The 16,583-nt window shown below is 36.6% G+C and overlaps 1 protein-coding gene across 1 annotated transcript in view; it reads left to right on the top strand.

Moving 5' to 3' along the window:
• NBAS (NBAS subunit of NRZ tethering complex) overlaps positions 1–16,583 on the top strand; it is a 319,324-nt gene that overhangs the window by 263,877 nt on the left and 38,864 nt on the right. The window contains exons 46-48 of the mRNA XM_045549061.1: positions 1,790–1,992; positions 4,067–4,156; positions 15,326–15,521. Of these exons, the coding sequence (XP_045405017.1) occupies positions 1,790–1,992; positions 4,067–4,156; positions 15,326–15,521 (489 nt within the window). The remainder of the gene's footprint in view (positions 1–1,789; positions 1,993–4,066; positions 4,157–15,325; positions 15,522–16,583) is intronic.

Raw genomic sequence — 16,583 nt, 5'->3', positions numbered from 1 at the left:
TATTACCCTGTCTAACAGATAACATTAAATAATGGTATGAACAATATAGAAGCCTTTGCAGGGAACAAATTGGCTTTACCTAACTTGATTTTGTCCTGCTGACATTTATAACACTGTAATTCATAATTACAAGAACTGGGGTAAAATTAGAATCTTCAAGTAAAAGTGATTTATACTTGTTAGTATAAAATTTTTAAAATACTGGTTTATTTATTTTTAAAATTAAATATATTATATTAAAACAATTGGCATTACTCTTCTTGGAACAAGTCTTTAAATGGCTAGAATAGTGTATTTGGATTCAAGGGAGTTATTAGCAAAAATATCTGTTTGTTTCATCTAGGCTGTGATATGAAGGTTCCATACATGAATAGTTACTTGTGAATGCCATTCAGTCAGACCACCAATGGTCTATAATAGGAGACTCTTGTAGTTCCTCAGTTGGACATTATTTGATTTTATTGAGGCTCCTTTTATAGCAAAATGTGGAAATAACCTTCAACCCCATACGTTTATCCCTTTTATGTTGACCTTGATGTTAACCACCTTAATTATATACCCAATAAAAGAACACCTTACATCCTCATGCAGGTTAGTGCAATGTAAGTTGAAAGCCTTCATCCTATGGAGCCTCAGTTCCCTCTTCTCTTTGGTGAGGATACTAGTAATTGCCCTACCTAACTCATAGGGATTTTTCTAAAATAGAAAATTTCACAGTGGGGAGAGTAGTGAATTGAAACTTCATGTTCTCCACTCCCAGCTCCAACAGTTATCAAAACGTGACCCATCTTACTTCATGCCTACCCCTACCTACCCTCACCTCGCTCCTGTGGATTATTCTAAAGTAAATTCCAGTCATCTCATTGTTTCATCCATAAATACTTTTGTACCTATTTCTAAAAGATACACTTAAACATAACCACTACAATGTTATTACCATCAAAAAAGTTAATAGTAATTCTTTAATATCATATATCCACTTCATACTCAGCTTTTCCTGTATTTGTTTTCAAAGACAAAACGGTATATTTAGGATTACTAGGGAAACTATAAAGAACCTGGAAAGTATTATAATCATTAAATGACCATACTTGCTATGCTTAAAAACAATAGCTTGTGTCCTATTTCTTAAATTATTTATTGTACCATTAGTTTTTATATATATTATCAAAGAGACAGGCAGTGTGGCATGTGGGGGGGAAGAGCAGACTTTTGGATTCTCATTCTAGCTCTATTAATTGATAGCCATGTGACTTTAGCATGTTATTTAATATCTTTGGTCTTTGGTTTCCTTTTTGATAACATGGGGCTAATTAAAAGTACTTGTAGGATTATTATAAGTATTAAATTAGATACCATATGTACAATACCTGGGATTACATACTTGATGGTCCATAAAGTATAACTATTATGTGAGTGTGGTGTAATAATAATAGAAAAACTCATACTTATTGAGCATTTATGTCTGATGTTGTGCTAAAGGACTGACTGTTACATTATCTCAGTTAATGTCACAATGCCCTCTATTTACAAGACCCTATTGTCCTCATCCTCATTTTACAGATGCTAAAATTTGAGATCACACAGGCCCAGGAACTAATAATGGTAAAGCAAGGATTTGCACTCAAGCCTGGTGGCCCTTAAGCCTAAGCACTTAATAACCAATACATGGCCTTTGGTATGGTATTGCAAATTTACTGTAATGCATTTGGTTTGAGGATCTTCCGAATATTGTATATGTATTTAATTTCTGTTGGATACTTAGGTGTTGATTACTGTGTCTTTGCAGGAAACACTGCAGAAATACGGTCACCTCTATGATCTGTCCCGATCAGAAAAAGGGAAACTTCATGATCAAGCTGTGGCCATGTGTTTAGATGGGCAGCCTCTAAGAATGATTCAGCAGCTGCTAGAGGTGGCCGTTGGCACTCTTGACATCTCACCCAAGGATATAGTACAGAGTGCAATAATGAAAATAATTTCTGCATTGAGGTAATCTAGAAAGTAGTCATTGAGGAATGCATTTTGCCAATAATAGTGCATGGCTCATGGTTGTTAAGAAGCTAAACTATCATCATGTATGTAGAAGCATTTTATAAATTTTGATGTACTGTATAAAAGTGAGATATTATTTTTAGAGTTATCCAAGTCTTATGTTTTAAAATATTTTGAGAATGGACAACCGTAAAAATGCTTCATCATTGGTGTTATGTGTGACATGTTAAGAAGCTAACTAACTTCTGGTTGGAACCTCTTCCCCAGATTATTATTGAAATAAGGAGAGGGCCAAAATGGCGTGTTAAGCTGGTAGCTAAGTGTCAGACAGCACTGTGATTTCAGTGTGGTTTTTCAGATCTTACGTTCTCTAATTCCTCTTTTTTGTAGCAGTGGGAAAATGGTTCCCAGAAGGTTCTTTTGAAGTACACAAGGCAAGGTTAATCATACACTGAAGAAATTATACATCTGTTAAGTGTCTTAGGACTTTATTTACCTGCAGTAAATGGCACAAAACTGACAATTGAGAAGTTCTCGCTTTATGTCAATATGCTGGTGCCTTTGTAGGAATTGCATTCGAGAAGATTAGAAAAGAGGGAAAAGTGGAGCTAAGAAAATAATGAGGTATCAAGTACTTTCTGTGAATAATGCAATTAGGCTAAAAGATTTAGTTGTGTTTAATTTATTCTCCTTTTAAGCATTCTTTGTAATTCTGTATTGCTCTTGAGGAACTTTTTGATTAAATACATGTCAGTTTTCTGCAGCTGAACTGAAATCAAATGAGCCTTTATCAGTTTAATTACCCCAGCTTCATACACTTTTTACCTTAATGCTCTGAGGTATCTGGTAATTTTATATATGTGGAGAGACATAAAATTTTATAACATTTTTTGGAAAGAACAAATGCCAAATGAATAAAGCTTTGGTCTATTACTAGCTTATGATTTTTTTGTTGGTGGTTATAGGAACCACTCTCCTCTTTAAAATGATGACAGATATTTGTTTGCCACATTTTGGTTTACGGTTATCTTTTTATTGTTTCTTAAATCAAGTTTTAGATGAAGCTCACAAGAATAAACGTTTTGAAAAATTAGTGTTTTGGTGAATTTAGTTTATTTCCTAAAAATTTCACATTTTCTTTAATAATTAAAAGAAAATATGTTGTGATATTTTCACATTTATAACATGTTGACATAAATTATACTTCTCTCTTCTTCCCTGCACCTGATTCGAATACTAAAGGTTTGGTTCTGATCTAATAAACGGTGTACTTGGCGCACAGAAGACATTCAATAAATGCAAATTAAACTTTTCAGCAACGGAAGGAAAAGGGACTTTAGGAATTCAGCTACTTCTGTTTCAAAGGAAAATAAATTGCTATTGACAATGTCCATAACATTTGCCTTTTAGGAAGTTATAAAATTTAGTAGACCCAAAATGACAAAGACATGAAAGTAACCGAGTGTTAACATTTGATTTAAATCATCAACCTAAATTATTTGGAAAATTCATCTAAAGTTTCTTTTTTCTTTTTTCTCTGTTGCACTTTCAGAATTCACTAGAGTTCCACACATACACATCTGTAAAGTGGACATAATAATAGTACTTGTCTTTTGGGCTGTGCAGTTTGTTACATAACAGAATGTATGTAAACCACTTAGCAGTGTCTGGTACCTCGTATGTAGCAAGTAAACATTAGTTTTTTAAAAAAGATTCAACTGGAGGATTTAGATCATTATTGTATATTTAATGGTTAACATAGCTTATACATTTACTGTTCAATGAATGGTTTCTGAATGACACAGTGCAAGTAAATTGTAGTATTCTCTTGATAGGAAAACATGCACATATTAGCCTGAGCTCGTTAAGAGCAGAAAATGTTCCATTTTTATAACCTTAGTACCTAATAGAGGGCTCGGAACATTTGTAGACATCATATAGCATAAATGACTATCAGCAGGCAGTATACTATACCAAAACCTAGCTGGCTTCATCTGGGTATGTAAATGCCAAGCTTATTTCTGAGGCTTAAGTGATTTACTTCTGAATCATTTCCTCTGTCTTTTTACAGTGGAGGCAGTGCTGACCTCAGTGGGCCAAGGGACCCTCTCCAGGTCCTGGAAGGTATTGTCACAGCAGTCCATGCCAGTGTGGACAAGGGGTAAGGCTAGAACAGTTTGTGCATCTTCATTTAATGGCTTTCCTCAGTCTTAGAATTGCTTTGAGTATCCACATTTATGAGACTTCCAAGACTAAAGCAACGTTTTTAGGTGATTCTAGAGGAAGAGCTAAGGATGTGCATAAGAAAGTAGTGGCCCTGCCTCTGGAGACATGGTGTCCCCAGCTCTGTGCCAAGCCCTGCTTGCGTGGAGAGCATTGTCTCTTCTTGCCTCCTTCACAGAGAGCCCAGAGAGAGGAAACTGCCTTGAGCTTCCTAGAAGAGAAGGGATTCTCGTCTCTAACACATTAACTATATCAATGAAGGGTGGAAATTCATAGAATGTGTACATTATCTTTAAAAACACTTTTAAATAAGTTAAGTCTTCCTTGTTTGAGAACATAAAGTACATAGGCTTTACAAGTCTATAAGGGTATGTATCTCTAATGCTATTTTTAGAGAGAATTTTTCGTTCGGGCACAGTGGTACTGATAAGAATAACAGGAACTGCAGCTGAACAGTTATGCGCTTCCTCGGAGTTTACACAGGTCTTCCATATGCCTAATATACACGTCAACCCTATAAGGCTGCTCCCCAGTTTTCTTTTTTGAATTGAAAATATGACATAATAATAATGAAGGCATGTTTGAGAAAACTCCCCATAGTTCCCATTCAGTAATATAATTTTTTTTTTTTACATATTACCTTCCAGTGATTGTTCAGGTACAGATATATTTTATATAGTTTCAATTGAAATGTATAAATGCTTTTATATTCTACTTTTTTTTACTTGCTATTGTAACACTTTCTATTTATCTTTATAGGTTTTGTGATAATAATATATGATTTTTTTTTAATGGCTATATATGTTGTTGCCATTTTCAGAGGAAGACCTGGAAACTCAGAGAGTTTCCCAGCATAGTAGACCTGGGAAATAGAACCAGGGTTTCATCCTGGCTGTAAATCATAATTTAGTACTCAGATGTCTTTATAGTATATTTCCATACATTGCTTTGTGCCGAAGGTTTGAGTGTCAGAATATAGGGTGAGCTATGTAGGTGGATATGCGAAAACGTTGCAGACAAGACCCTCTACTTCTTCTGCCTTTTAAGCTTGAACAGTTTTTCTAAACACTTGCTTGTGGGTCTTCAGATAGGAAGATAGCTAAAGCAGTGGCTACATTAGACCTCTTATTCTAAAGAGAAATTTAACTATTCTGTATGTTTACTGTGTGCCATGCTCAGTGTTAAGTCATGAGGAGTTATATATGGATAACAATAATCTCTAACCCCAAGCAGCTCACATAGTATCTGTACTATACAGAGGTAAGCGCTACACCAAAAGCAACAGGCAGGCAGTGGTTTGTTCTGCCTGGGCACGTTAGGGCAGGATACACAAGAGGTGACGATGGAGCTGGTCTATGAAGTAAGAGTCTGTTAGAAGGAGGAGATGGGTGATGGTATTCCAGGGTGAGGAAGCTGCCTGAGCAACTACAGATGTAGCAGATAGCAGAGCAGGCAGAGATGCTACCGGGAAACACTTAGCTCCTCCCAGGGGGTCCCTCTCGCTGCTGCCCTTCCAATCCCAGCTTGTCAGTCAATTCTCAGCCAACAGCGCCCAGTGAGCTGCCCTAGCGGCGAGCTTCTCAGGCAAGGCTGACCTTGGATCCTGGCTCCCTACATGAAAGGATCTTAACAGGTACTGTTTTAGGCCCCATTCATTGGGGCTCCTTAGTCTTGTCCCACTGGGGACATCTCAAGAAGATTAGAAGGGAATGTTTTTAATAATGAATTTCCAGCCAAATATACAAAAGAGTCTAACTTGGCTCTCACTTGAATACAGATTTTTTTTTTTTTTAAGCTTCTAAGAGAAATGGAAATGGTGGAACAGAATAAGATTTACTTTTTATTCCAGAGACACAGAATGGCAAAATCTTCATAACAAAAATCTTCAGTGAACTGCTTTTTTATTAGAAAAGAAAAAGGAAGACAAATCATAACTTATTTTCCTGGCAAGTAGTTTTTGAATCTGCACAGCTACACCTGACACCCTTTGTTTGGACTTCCCTTCCCAATAATGTTCCAGGCAGAATCACATAGGGGAGTCAGTTTGTTTTCCATGTAGTTCCAAATAGGGCCTTTGGAGTGACGTGGAGATTCCAGCCTTTTGAAAGTAATGCTCTCAGGTCCCTCGTTCTTGGCCTGACATGACTGCCTGACCTCCAGGAGGCCATGTCAAGCCTTATGTGCCCCCTCTTGTTGATATACCAAGCCCCCCTCAGTTCCAACCCCGTACCCCGAACATCCACTGTCTTCCACAGCGTCTGTTTTGATAGCAAACAACCTCCATGCATACATGTTGTCAGCTATCACACACACACAGGCACATTCACATCCTCTTGAGTTTTGTATACAGCATCCCATAATATTCCTTGCAGGGAGATTACATAGAACAGTAAGAATTTGAGTATGTGTGTTTTGGCCACCACCAAGCATTTGGTTTTGTGGTTAATTTTTGGACAGTTTACTATCTGCATGTTCTCTTTTAACTTTTTATACTGGCACAGATGTCATTTGTGCTTTTTTAAATTTAATTTTTAAAATTTATTGACATAATTGTACATATTTATGGAGTGCAGTGTGATGTTTCAATGCATGTATACTTAGTGTAATGCTCAAATTGGGGTAATTACCATATCCATCACTTTAAACACTTATCATTTCCTTATGTGTCCATTTGGGGGTCAAAAAATAAAAATCATTTCTTTGTGGTAGCAACATTCAAAATCTTCTCTTCTGGCTATCTTAAAATATATAATACATTGTTATTTGCTATCCTTATCCTACTATAAAATAGAACACAAAAACTTATTCTTCCTGTCTAACTGTAACTTTGTAGCCATTGACATACCTTTCCCAGTCCCTCTCTTCTCCCCTATCCCCATCCTCCGGTAACCACTATTCTACTCTCTACTTCTATGAAGTCACCTTTTTTAGATGCCACATATGAGTGAGAGTACGTGGCATTTGTCTCTGTCTGCATGGATTATTTCACTTAACATAAAGTCCTCCAGATTCATTCATGTTACTGCAAATGACAGGATTTTATTCTATTTTATGGCTGAATAATATTCCATTTCTCATATATATGTGTGTGTGGTTTGTGTGTGTGTGTGTGTGTGTGTGTGTTACATTTTCTTTATCTATTAATCATTAAATGGGCATTTAGGCCGATTTCATATCATAGCTATTGTGAATAGTACTGCAATAAATATGGGAGTGCAGGTATCTCTTTGACATACTGATTTCATTTCTTTTGAATATATACCCAGTAATGGGATTGCTGGATCATGTGGTACATATGATAGTTCTATTTTGAATTTTTTGAGGAATGTCCATACTGTTTTCCATCATGGTGTACTAATTAAATTCCTACCAGCAGTGTATAAAAATTCCCTTTTCTCAGCATCCTTACCAGCATTTATTATTTTTTGTCTTTTTGATAATAGCCATTCTACTAACTGGGATGAGGTGAAAACTCACTGTGGTTTTGATTTACATTTCCCTGATGATTAGTGATACTGAACATTTTTTCAAAAATCTGTTGGCAATTTGCACATCTGCTTTTGAGAAATGTATAGGGTTTGGGGCCATTTTTAAATTGGATTATTTGGGGGTTTTTTACTGTGGGGGGTGAGTTGAGTTCCTTATATATTCTGGATATTAACCTCTTGTTATATGCATAGTTTGCAAATATTTTCTCCCATTCTGTAGGTTGTCTCTTCACTTTATTGATTGTTTCCTTTACTGTGCTAAAGCTTTTTAGTTTGATATAATTCCATTTATTTTTGCTTCTGTTTCTCTGCTTTTGAGGTCTTATTTAAAAAATTCTTGCCCAGTCTAATTTTATGAAGAATTTCCTCTATGTTTTGTTCTAGTAGTTTCATAGTTTGGGGTCTTATATTTAAGTCTTTAATCCATGTAGAGTTGATTTTTGAATATGGTGAGAGATAGGGGTCTAGTTTCATTCTTCTGTACATAGATATCCAGTTTTCCCAGCACTACTTATTGAAGAGACTGTCATTTTCCCAGTGTGTGTTCTTGGAGCCCTTGTCAAAAATCAGTTGGCTGTAAATACAAAGATTTATTTCTGGGTTCTTTATTCCATTCCATGGGTCTATGTGACTGTTTTTATGCCACTACCATGCTGTTTTGGTTCCTATAGCTTCATAGCATATTTTGAAGTCAGGTAGTATGATGCCTTCAGCTTTGTTCTTTTTGCTCAAGACTGCTTTGTCTATCTGGAGTCTTTTGCCTTTCCATGTGAATTTTATGATTGTTTTTTTCTATTTCTGTGATCAATGTCATTGGTATTTCAATAGGGATTGTATTGAATCTGTAGATTGTTTGGGGTAATATAGATGTTTTAAAAGTATTAATTCTTATAATGCATGAACATGGGATATCTTTCCATTTATTTGTGTCCCCTTCAATTTCTTTCATCAGTATTTTATAGTTTTCATTATAGAGATCTTTCACCTCTTTGGTTAAGTTGATTACTAGATATTGGGGTTTTTTGTAGCTATTGTAAGTGGAATTGCTTTCTTGATCTCTTTTTCAGATAGTTTGCTATTGACATATAGAAATGCTCCCGATTTTTGGCATGTTGATTTTGTATCTTGCAACTTTACGAAATTCATTCATAGATGTTGAAAATACATTTGATAAAATTCAACATCCATTCTTGATAAAAACCCTCAACAAACTGGATATACAAGAAACATTCCTCAACACAATAAAGTCCATATGTGACAAACCAAAAAATAGCATAATACTGAATGGGGAAAAGTTGAAGGCTTTTCCTTTGAGATCTGGAACAAGACAAGGATGTTCACTTTTATCACCTTTATTCAATGTAATACTAGAATTTCTAGTCAGAGCAGTTAGGCAAGACAAGGAAATAAAGGGCATCCAAGTTGGAAAAGAGGAAGTCAAATTGTCCCTGTGTGAAAATGACATGATTATATATGCATAGAAAACCCTAAGACTACACCAAAAAACTGTTAGAATCATTTGCCTTTTAACAGCAGCTCCTGCCTCACTCAGAATGCCTTCTTTCCCTCTTTTATGTACTAATTTTGTCACATTAAAACACAACACCTAAACAGGCCACCAGTGGGGCATTCAACCGCCTGTACAGATAGCTTTCCTTTTTAGTTTAACCACATTCTTTACTTGTCTTATCTCTTTGACCTGCCTTCCTCTGCCTATGCCTTATTTCCTTTCTACCTCCTGTCTTCATTTACCTTAAAACAATTTCCTACCAGAGGTGACCCACAAGCATGAACTAGTGTGTTAGTGATTCTCAAAAGGATGTATAGGGCCGGGTGTGGTGGCTCACGCCTGTAATCCTAGCACTTTGAGAGGCTGAGGCAGGAGGATTGTTTGAGGTTGCAGTGAGCTATGGCAATATTCAGAAAAGATGAAAGATTTTCATTAAACCTATTGACTATTTTGGGGAGTTTTTTGTTTGTTCAAATTGCTACTTAACAACAGTGTCAGCTTCAGCTGTCTTTAAGCTTCATATATATTTTGAACAGTGTCAGATAATTCAGACTTCACTGAACTCTTTGGTATTACCTAGGGATTTCACATTATTTTTAAAGCACAGAAAAGACCAAGAAAAGCCTACTAGAGCAAATTGAATCTAATTTCTTCCTGCTTTGTAAGGTAGTGTAAATTGTCAGATGCTCTCTAAGTACCCACAGTGCATTAGCATTAGGTTCTGTAAGTTAGGCCTTCCTGAAAGCTGTGATCACAAGCCAGGATGGTGGATCCACTCTACCACTGCAGTATTTCTTGGATCACTTCCCAACATATTTATGACTATCCGGCAGCCATCTCTGCCTTGTTACAGCAAGCTGTATTCATGCTTTCATTGATAAGTGAAGCCCAAGATGTTCTGGATTGGCAGATATTTGAGGGTACCACAAAGAGATTATTAATATTTATCAAAAGACAAGATTTGAGATTGGAATTGTGTACATACCAAAATTATTGCCTTTCTAGAAATTTTTCGTTTGATATAACTTGACTATGACTATTTGTTTTAAAAGTCACACTTTTTATATTATTGCAATACCATCAACACAGTATGCATTCATTTATTTGCAGTCTTCTCTTATTCCTTACTGGCTGCCCCTGATTGTTTCATGGGAGCTGATAAATAGATGACATTCTCCTGGGAAATGTCTACCCCACCCAGCTCCATGTGTAGTAAGGAAGGTGTGCATAGTATCTGCATCAGTTTGTTAATTGAGGCAAGGGACCTACATAGGATATGACTATCATGTCCCTTGCTGTCGGCTCAATTGTATTTACTTGTTCCTGCCTGCCTTACTTCCCACCTGTCTTACTTCCTTCCCCCTTTCCCCCCTTTACTCTCTTCCTTCTCTAGCATCACACAGATCAGACTGCAAACTCTTTTCCTACTGAGAGGCCAGGCAGGTAATGGAGTGAGCAAGGTGACTGGGCTTCAGAGGAGATGGGCAGTGGTAGAGCCTGAGGAGAACTAGGAAGCTCACACGGGCCTTGTCCCCAGGAGGCAGCTGCTGCCTTGGCCCCAGCCTGTTGTTGCCATTGTGCCCGTGCCATCCAGGTTTGAAACAGGAACTTGAAAATCCTGATTCTGTGTGTGTGTATAGAATGTCTTAATTTGAGACATTGGCATCGACTGTGCCAGCCAACCCAGCATTTGGTTGCCAGTTTACCTCCAGTGTAGAAGATTCGATGAAGTGCCCCTGTGTTCCTCACAGGTGTATGTTTTTCTTGTTTTAATGCTCTCTTTCCCTCTCGCCTTCTCAAATAAGAACAATGATTTTATTTTGATTAGTGCACCATGATTTATAAAATGCTTTCATATTTATTATCTCTTTTAAGGTGCCTTAACTGTTTAAATTTAGTGTTATCTTTATATGTGTGTGCCATGCAGAATCTGAGAATTAGCTTATTTATATTCTTAATATCTGTCTTTTTGCTTGGACTCAACAATTGCCTTTGTTTGATTGACATTTCCCTTCCATTCTGTGGATGTCCTTTCATGCTACATTACGTAGCAGGGAAATGTAGATGAACACTTCATCCCAGGCCATAAGATCACATGCTTAAGTTAATCATTTAATGAACATATTTTTGTCATTGTTGCTGCTGCTGTTCTTTTCTGTTAATAGAGCCACTTATGTATTCCAGATGACTTCTTATCTTTTGTACCAAAACTGATTGTGTGAATGTACGTGTTTTCTTTATTAGTTAATTTTTAAAAATAGTTTATTAAATTACCCTATGCAGGATAATATTGCCCTCCCCAATCTTCGGTATAAGGAAAAAAGTGGAAGTAGTTGCTTATGTGTCTATAGTGAAACCGTGAGAGATTTTTCCCTTTCATCTATTTTATAAGCTTTTTAAATCATTTGTATAACTTTTATAATGAAGTAAATATGTTTTGAAATAATATCCTCTTCTTATTCTTAAGCTCATTAAATCCTTTCCTTGCCTTCATAAAAGACTAGAAATGCAATCACTTTCCTTCTTCCCATTCTGGTTTTTTACATTATAAAAGTCATAATTGTGATTTTTTGCCTACCTATCTTAACAAATTTTAAACCCACAAAAAAGTTGCAAAGATAAAAAAAATAAATACCTATATACTCATCTCCTTGATTTACCAGTTGTTAACTTTTTATCACAATTTTTGCTCTCTGTTTCTGTGTGTGTGTGTGTGTGGGTGGGTGGGTGGCTGGATGTATTTGCTGAACCACTACAAATTTTTAAAACTCAAATTGAAATCAAAATGTAAACTATTTTGTAGCTAAAATCTTCGGGAGATAGTGTCCATTCAATGTCCTTGACAGCTTTTTGTAAAGAGCTGCCTTTCATTTCTGTGTAGTCTTGTGAGCACCAATATTTGTATGGATATACAGTGAGGCTCATCTAAGACATGGTGCTCCTAGAACACTGTGCTTCTATTTTAGGCATGAGTTCTCATAATTTTATTATGTATTTGAACTATCAACCAAAAATTGTTCCTCCAAAATGTCAAATGTTATTAACTGTACAATAAGTTCTGATGTAAAAGGAGTCTAACTCAATTTAATAACTTGGAAAATATTATAGTAATAATCCTGCTATATCTCATCACTATCTGAATAATTTTAATCTGCTGCCACAGTGTTGTGAAACATGCCCCAATTGGGTTCGGTAGTATTGTGCAGTAATTGACAAGGCAGGTAGATAGTCCAAGTTCAAATATTGGCACCACTGCTTACTGTGTGACCTTGGACAAATCATTAAGCCTCTCTAAGAATGTTTTCTCATCTACAAATTGAATGTGGTAACTGTATACATCAAAAAGATAGTTATGATAAAGTGATATATATAATTCATGCCATGCAGTAAGGCTTCAAATGTTATTATTAATATTATTTTCATTCTTGTTCACCACATTCAGGGTTTTGGTTATTGTTATAACTTCCATCTGGTCTTCCATCCAGCTTCCTCCCATTCTAGCTCATCCTGCTCATCCCCCTGTTGGCACTTGGGTGAAGGGGTCAAAAAATCAGCTTCCTGTTCTGTAAAACTGGCTAGGAATCGTGGCCCAAAATGGGCTTTAAAGACCTTCCTCCTGAATTAGACCTAGACAGCTTCACGCCTTCACCAAAAGGGCCTGAGTCTGCCCCAGCCTGCACATTTCTCTAATCACTAACATGATTTTGATGTTTTACTGCTCAGAAACCCTCCACAATTCCCATTCCATACAAAATAAGACCAGATGTCCTCAATAATAGTGGTTGCCTTAATTGAAGGACTTAGTTATGTGCCAGGCATTGTATTACATGTTCTGTATCTATTATTTTATGTTTCTGTTAATTCTTAACAACATCATGAGGGAAGGTATTGTTATCCATCTCCAATTTACAAATAAGGAAACTGAGGCACTAGACTGTTAAGTGACTTCTTGGTCAAAGTAACACTGTCAGGATGTGATAAATCTGGGAACTGAAGCTGGTCCTGACAACTCCAGAGCCTGCACCTCCTCTTCGTAGCCTCCTATTCCTTCTCTTGGTTACCTAGGTGAGAAAACCTACCCCTCCTTAGCTCGCTGTCTTCTAATTCACCACCCACACGTCAGTCAGTGCTTTCCTCTCTCCCTGAACATTCTATGTCCTTTGAAATCTTTTACTTTTCTTTTCTTGCCGTTCTGTCTGTATTATATTCTGCCTTTTCTCCATTTATATACATCCTACTTATCCTTTGTGACTGTGGTCCCAGCAGGGCAGCACATCTGCGCCTGAGCTCCGCCTGCCCCCAACCCCCCACCCCTGTGGAAAAATTTTTGTCTTCCATGAAACCGGTCCCTGGTCCCAAAAAGGTTGGGGACTGCTGCTTTATGACCCTGTTCAGATACTACATCCTCTGTGAAGCCTTCCCTGATTCTGTTCACTCTTCCTCCAAAACAATTATTCAAATTTATGTTATATTAGTAATTTGGATAATAGTCACTTTAAAGTCTTTCTGTTCCATTGTATTATTAGTTCTTTGATGGCAGAGACCATGTAATTTTTATCTCTGTATCATCAACCACAAACTATAGTGCTTTGATGATGCTGATTACTATGATGATTATGAAAATGATGCTTACTATTTATTAAGTACTGCCTTTGTGCCACATACTATGCTAGGTGATTTGTATACATTATCTTGGTTTCACAGACTCCAGGAGACATACTCTTGGGACTTTTGTCTATTTAACTATAAAGTGGAAATGATAACATTCATGATTTTTGTCTAGAGTTCTTAGGAAAGGATGGGGCCAGGATTCACAGTTAGGCCCGTCAGATTTTTTTTTTAAATGGTAAAAAATGGCCTTCCCATTACACTATACTGTGTTTGCCTTGCAAAAAGTAAGTATCATGGAAATATTTGTGGCATTCTACTTTTTTGCACACAAATTTTTCCCATTTCTGATAAATATTAAGGACGTTTATAGGCAAAACTAACAAATGATAAATTCAGGAAATGCTTCAGCCAATTATCCACAACATTTTGTAATTTGTTCTATTCTTCTTAAATACAAATAATGAGTCCTATTTTTTTTAATTTACATTGCCATAAAGTAGCACTTGCCAAGTATCATGAACCACAAACTATAGTGGCAATGTAGAATTTTATCCTTCTCAGAAGTTTTTTAAAAAAATGTCTTCTAATCTTGTTAGGGCATGGAATTTGGTTTAGGGTTGGTTAGTCTGGGACTCTGATTTATACCTGAAAACCTTGTAGGGATTTGGTTACAACAAAACCCGTATAATTCAGTGCTTTTGCCTGGATCTCCAGAACTACATGGGAGTGAATCTTCTATATGGATAACCACTTAACAATCATTAATAGTAATTCATTGACATCACCATCAAATAAGTTCTTTTCCTGAGATGGTCTATTTGGGATTACAACAGAAGAGATTCTAATACTGGATAGAAAGTTGTACAAACTGTCCCCTTTTGTGAATACTTTTTAGCCTTCACAAGTCCTATAATAACCAAGTGTTCATATTTTATTTTTAGGGTACTATAAAATTTGATACTCTAACCACATTTTAAAATTCTAATTACCAGTGAAAAGTGATAGAAAGAACATGGGCTTTGAGGTCATACTGCATTATCTATTCTAAATGTATGTGGGCATATTATATCACCTCCCTGAAGTCTATTTCCTCATCTAGAAAATGTAATTTGTGATACCTACTTTGCGTAATTATTGTCAACTAGTAATAGTACGTGTAAAATTACTAGAATGATACCTGGTACTATTAGTATCATTAATAGAAATAAGCCTTACTACTTACTATATTTTGTGTAAGAAATAAACTAGCTAAGGATATACTGGTTAGTGATTATTTTTTATCTACTTTATATATATAAAACTCATTTTAATGTGATCATAGTTTTTAAATACCTAATATGGTTTGCTGTAAGCCATTTAAAAACCAAATCTTTTCCTCTGAAGAAGGAAAAAAGTCGTCCAAAAACCAAGTATTTAGGTCAGTGACCACATTTGATTACTGGAAGGGAGGAAAAACAGACTTAGCAGTTTCTGTCCACCCTCTGCTTTCGCCCCGCAGAGAGGAGCTGGTTTCATCTGAGGACCTGCTGCAGTGGCTGAGGCCTTTCTGTGCTGACGACACCTGGCCGGTGCAGCCCCGCATTCACGCGCTGCAGATTTTGGAGCAGTCATTTCACCTGGCTGAGGAGGACAGCAAGCTCCTCGTGTTCTTTAGAACTGAAGCCATTCTCAAAGCCACTTGGCCCCAGAGACAGGTAAGGAGGTGTCTGACTGCATATTTTTCCTACTGATAATTAGAGGGTCGGTTCTTGATTACTTTAAACTGCTTTCAACTGAATAATCAGCTTGGTAATGCACATTTTCCAATAGGTTTATCAATCCCGCTATTTAGTGATTGAATATGTGCAGAAACGTTTGTTTTTCCGTATGTTGGAACATGCATCTGCATGATAGATGATGTCTCCCTCACCAGACATTGTATGTCATTTTTCTCCTCACGGGAGATAGGATTGTTCACAGTATCAGTTAATTACGGTGGCTCACCCTTTCCCAGGAAAAATGCAGATCTGAATTGAAATGAAGTGTGCAGTTTAGCTAATTCATTTTTTTCCATGCTCTACTCAGGTACTAAAATGCCCCCCAACCCCTTCTCCTCTGTATTCAGATGGACATAATGTGGCAAAGACACAAGATCTTAGATTTCTCCATACCGTCCTTCAAGGCTCAATCAGTCCATCTTCTCTCTGAAACCTTCCCTGGCCGTTGCAGGCTTAACTGAACCTTGAATTCCACATATTTGAGCTTTAATTATTTATTATTTTTATTATTAAAAGTTTTGCCTCCTCACCTCCATGAAAACTCTGAAGCCCTGGAAGGTGCACTTACCATCTTTCAAATCCCTCTAAGTATCCTGTGCACATGCTCAGAGCTTAAATACTTGTTGATTGAGTAAATGGGAATGCTAATTCCTAAATCAAAGAAATGTGGTAGCTGTTGAAGTCTGGCTTAAATTCTAAATTGATGCATCCTAAGGACATGGAGTCCAGGAGTCAGGAACCTCAGACAAGTGCTTGAGCGTGCAGAGTGTGCCATCATGTCAATACAGGTTAGAAACCAGGACTTCCCAGATAATCTCAACTGCAAAAGAGTTTCCTGGGAGTCTGACTCCAACTCAGTCTACCTTCTAATTTTAAAGCTTTGTTTCTAATTTATGTCCCTATTACTACATCTAAAGAACAATGAATTTCTTTTTTTAAAAAAATGAATCAAATATTAAGAATATTTTGGCGCTCATCTCAGAGCATCTTCATAATTAT

The sequence above is a fragment of the Lemur catta genome, chromosome 4, assembly GCF_020740605.2.
Source record: "Lemur catta isolate mLemCat1 chromosome 4, mLemCat1.pri, whole genome shotgun sequence".
Taxonomy (NCBI): Eukaryota; Metazoa; Chordata; class Mammalia; order Primates; family Lemuridae; genus Lemur; species Lemur catta.
Note: the sequence above shows the minus strand (reverse complement) of the source record. Positions and strands in the feature narration are given on the sequence as shown.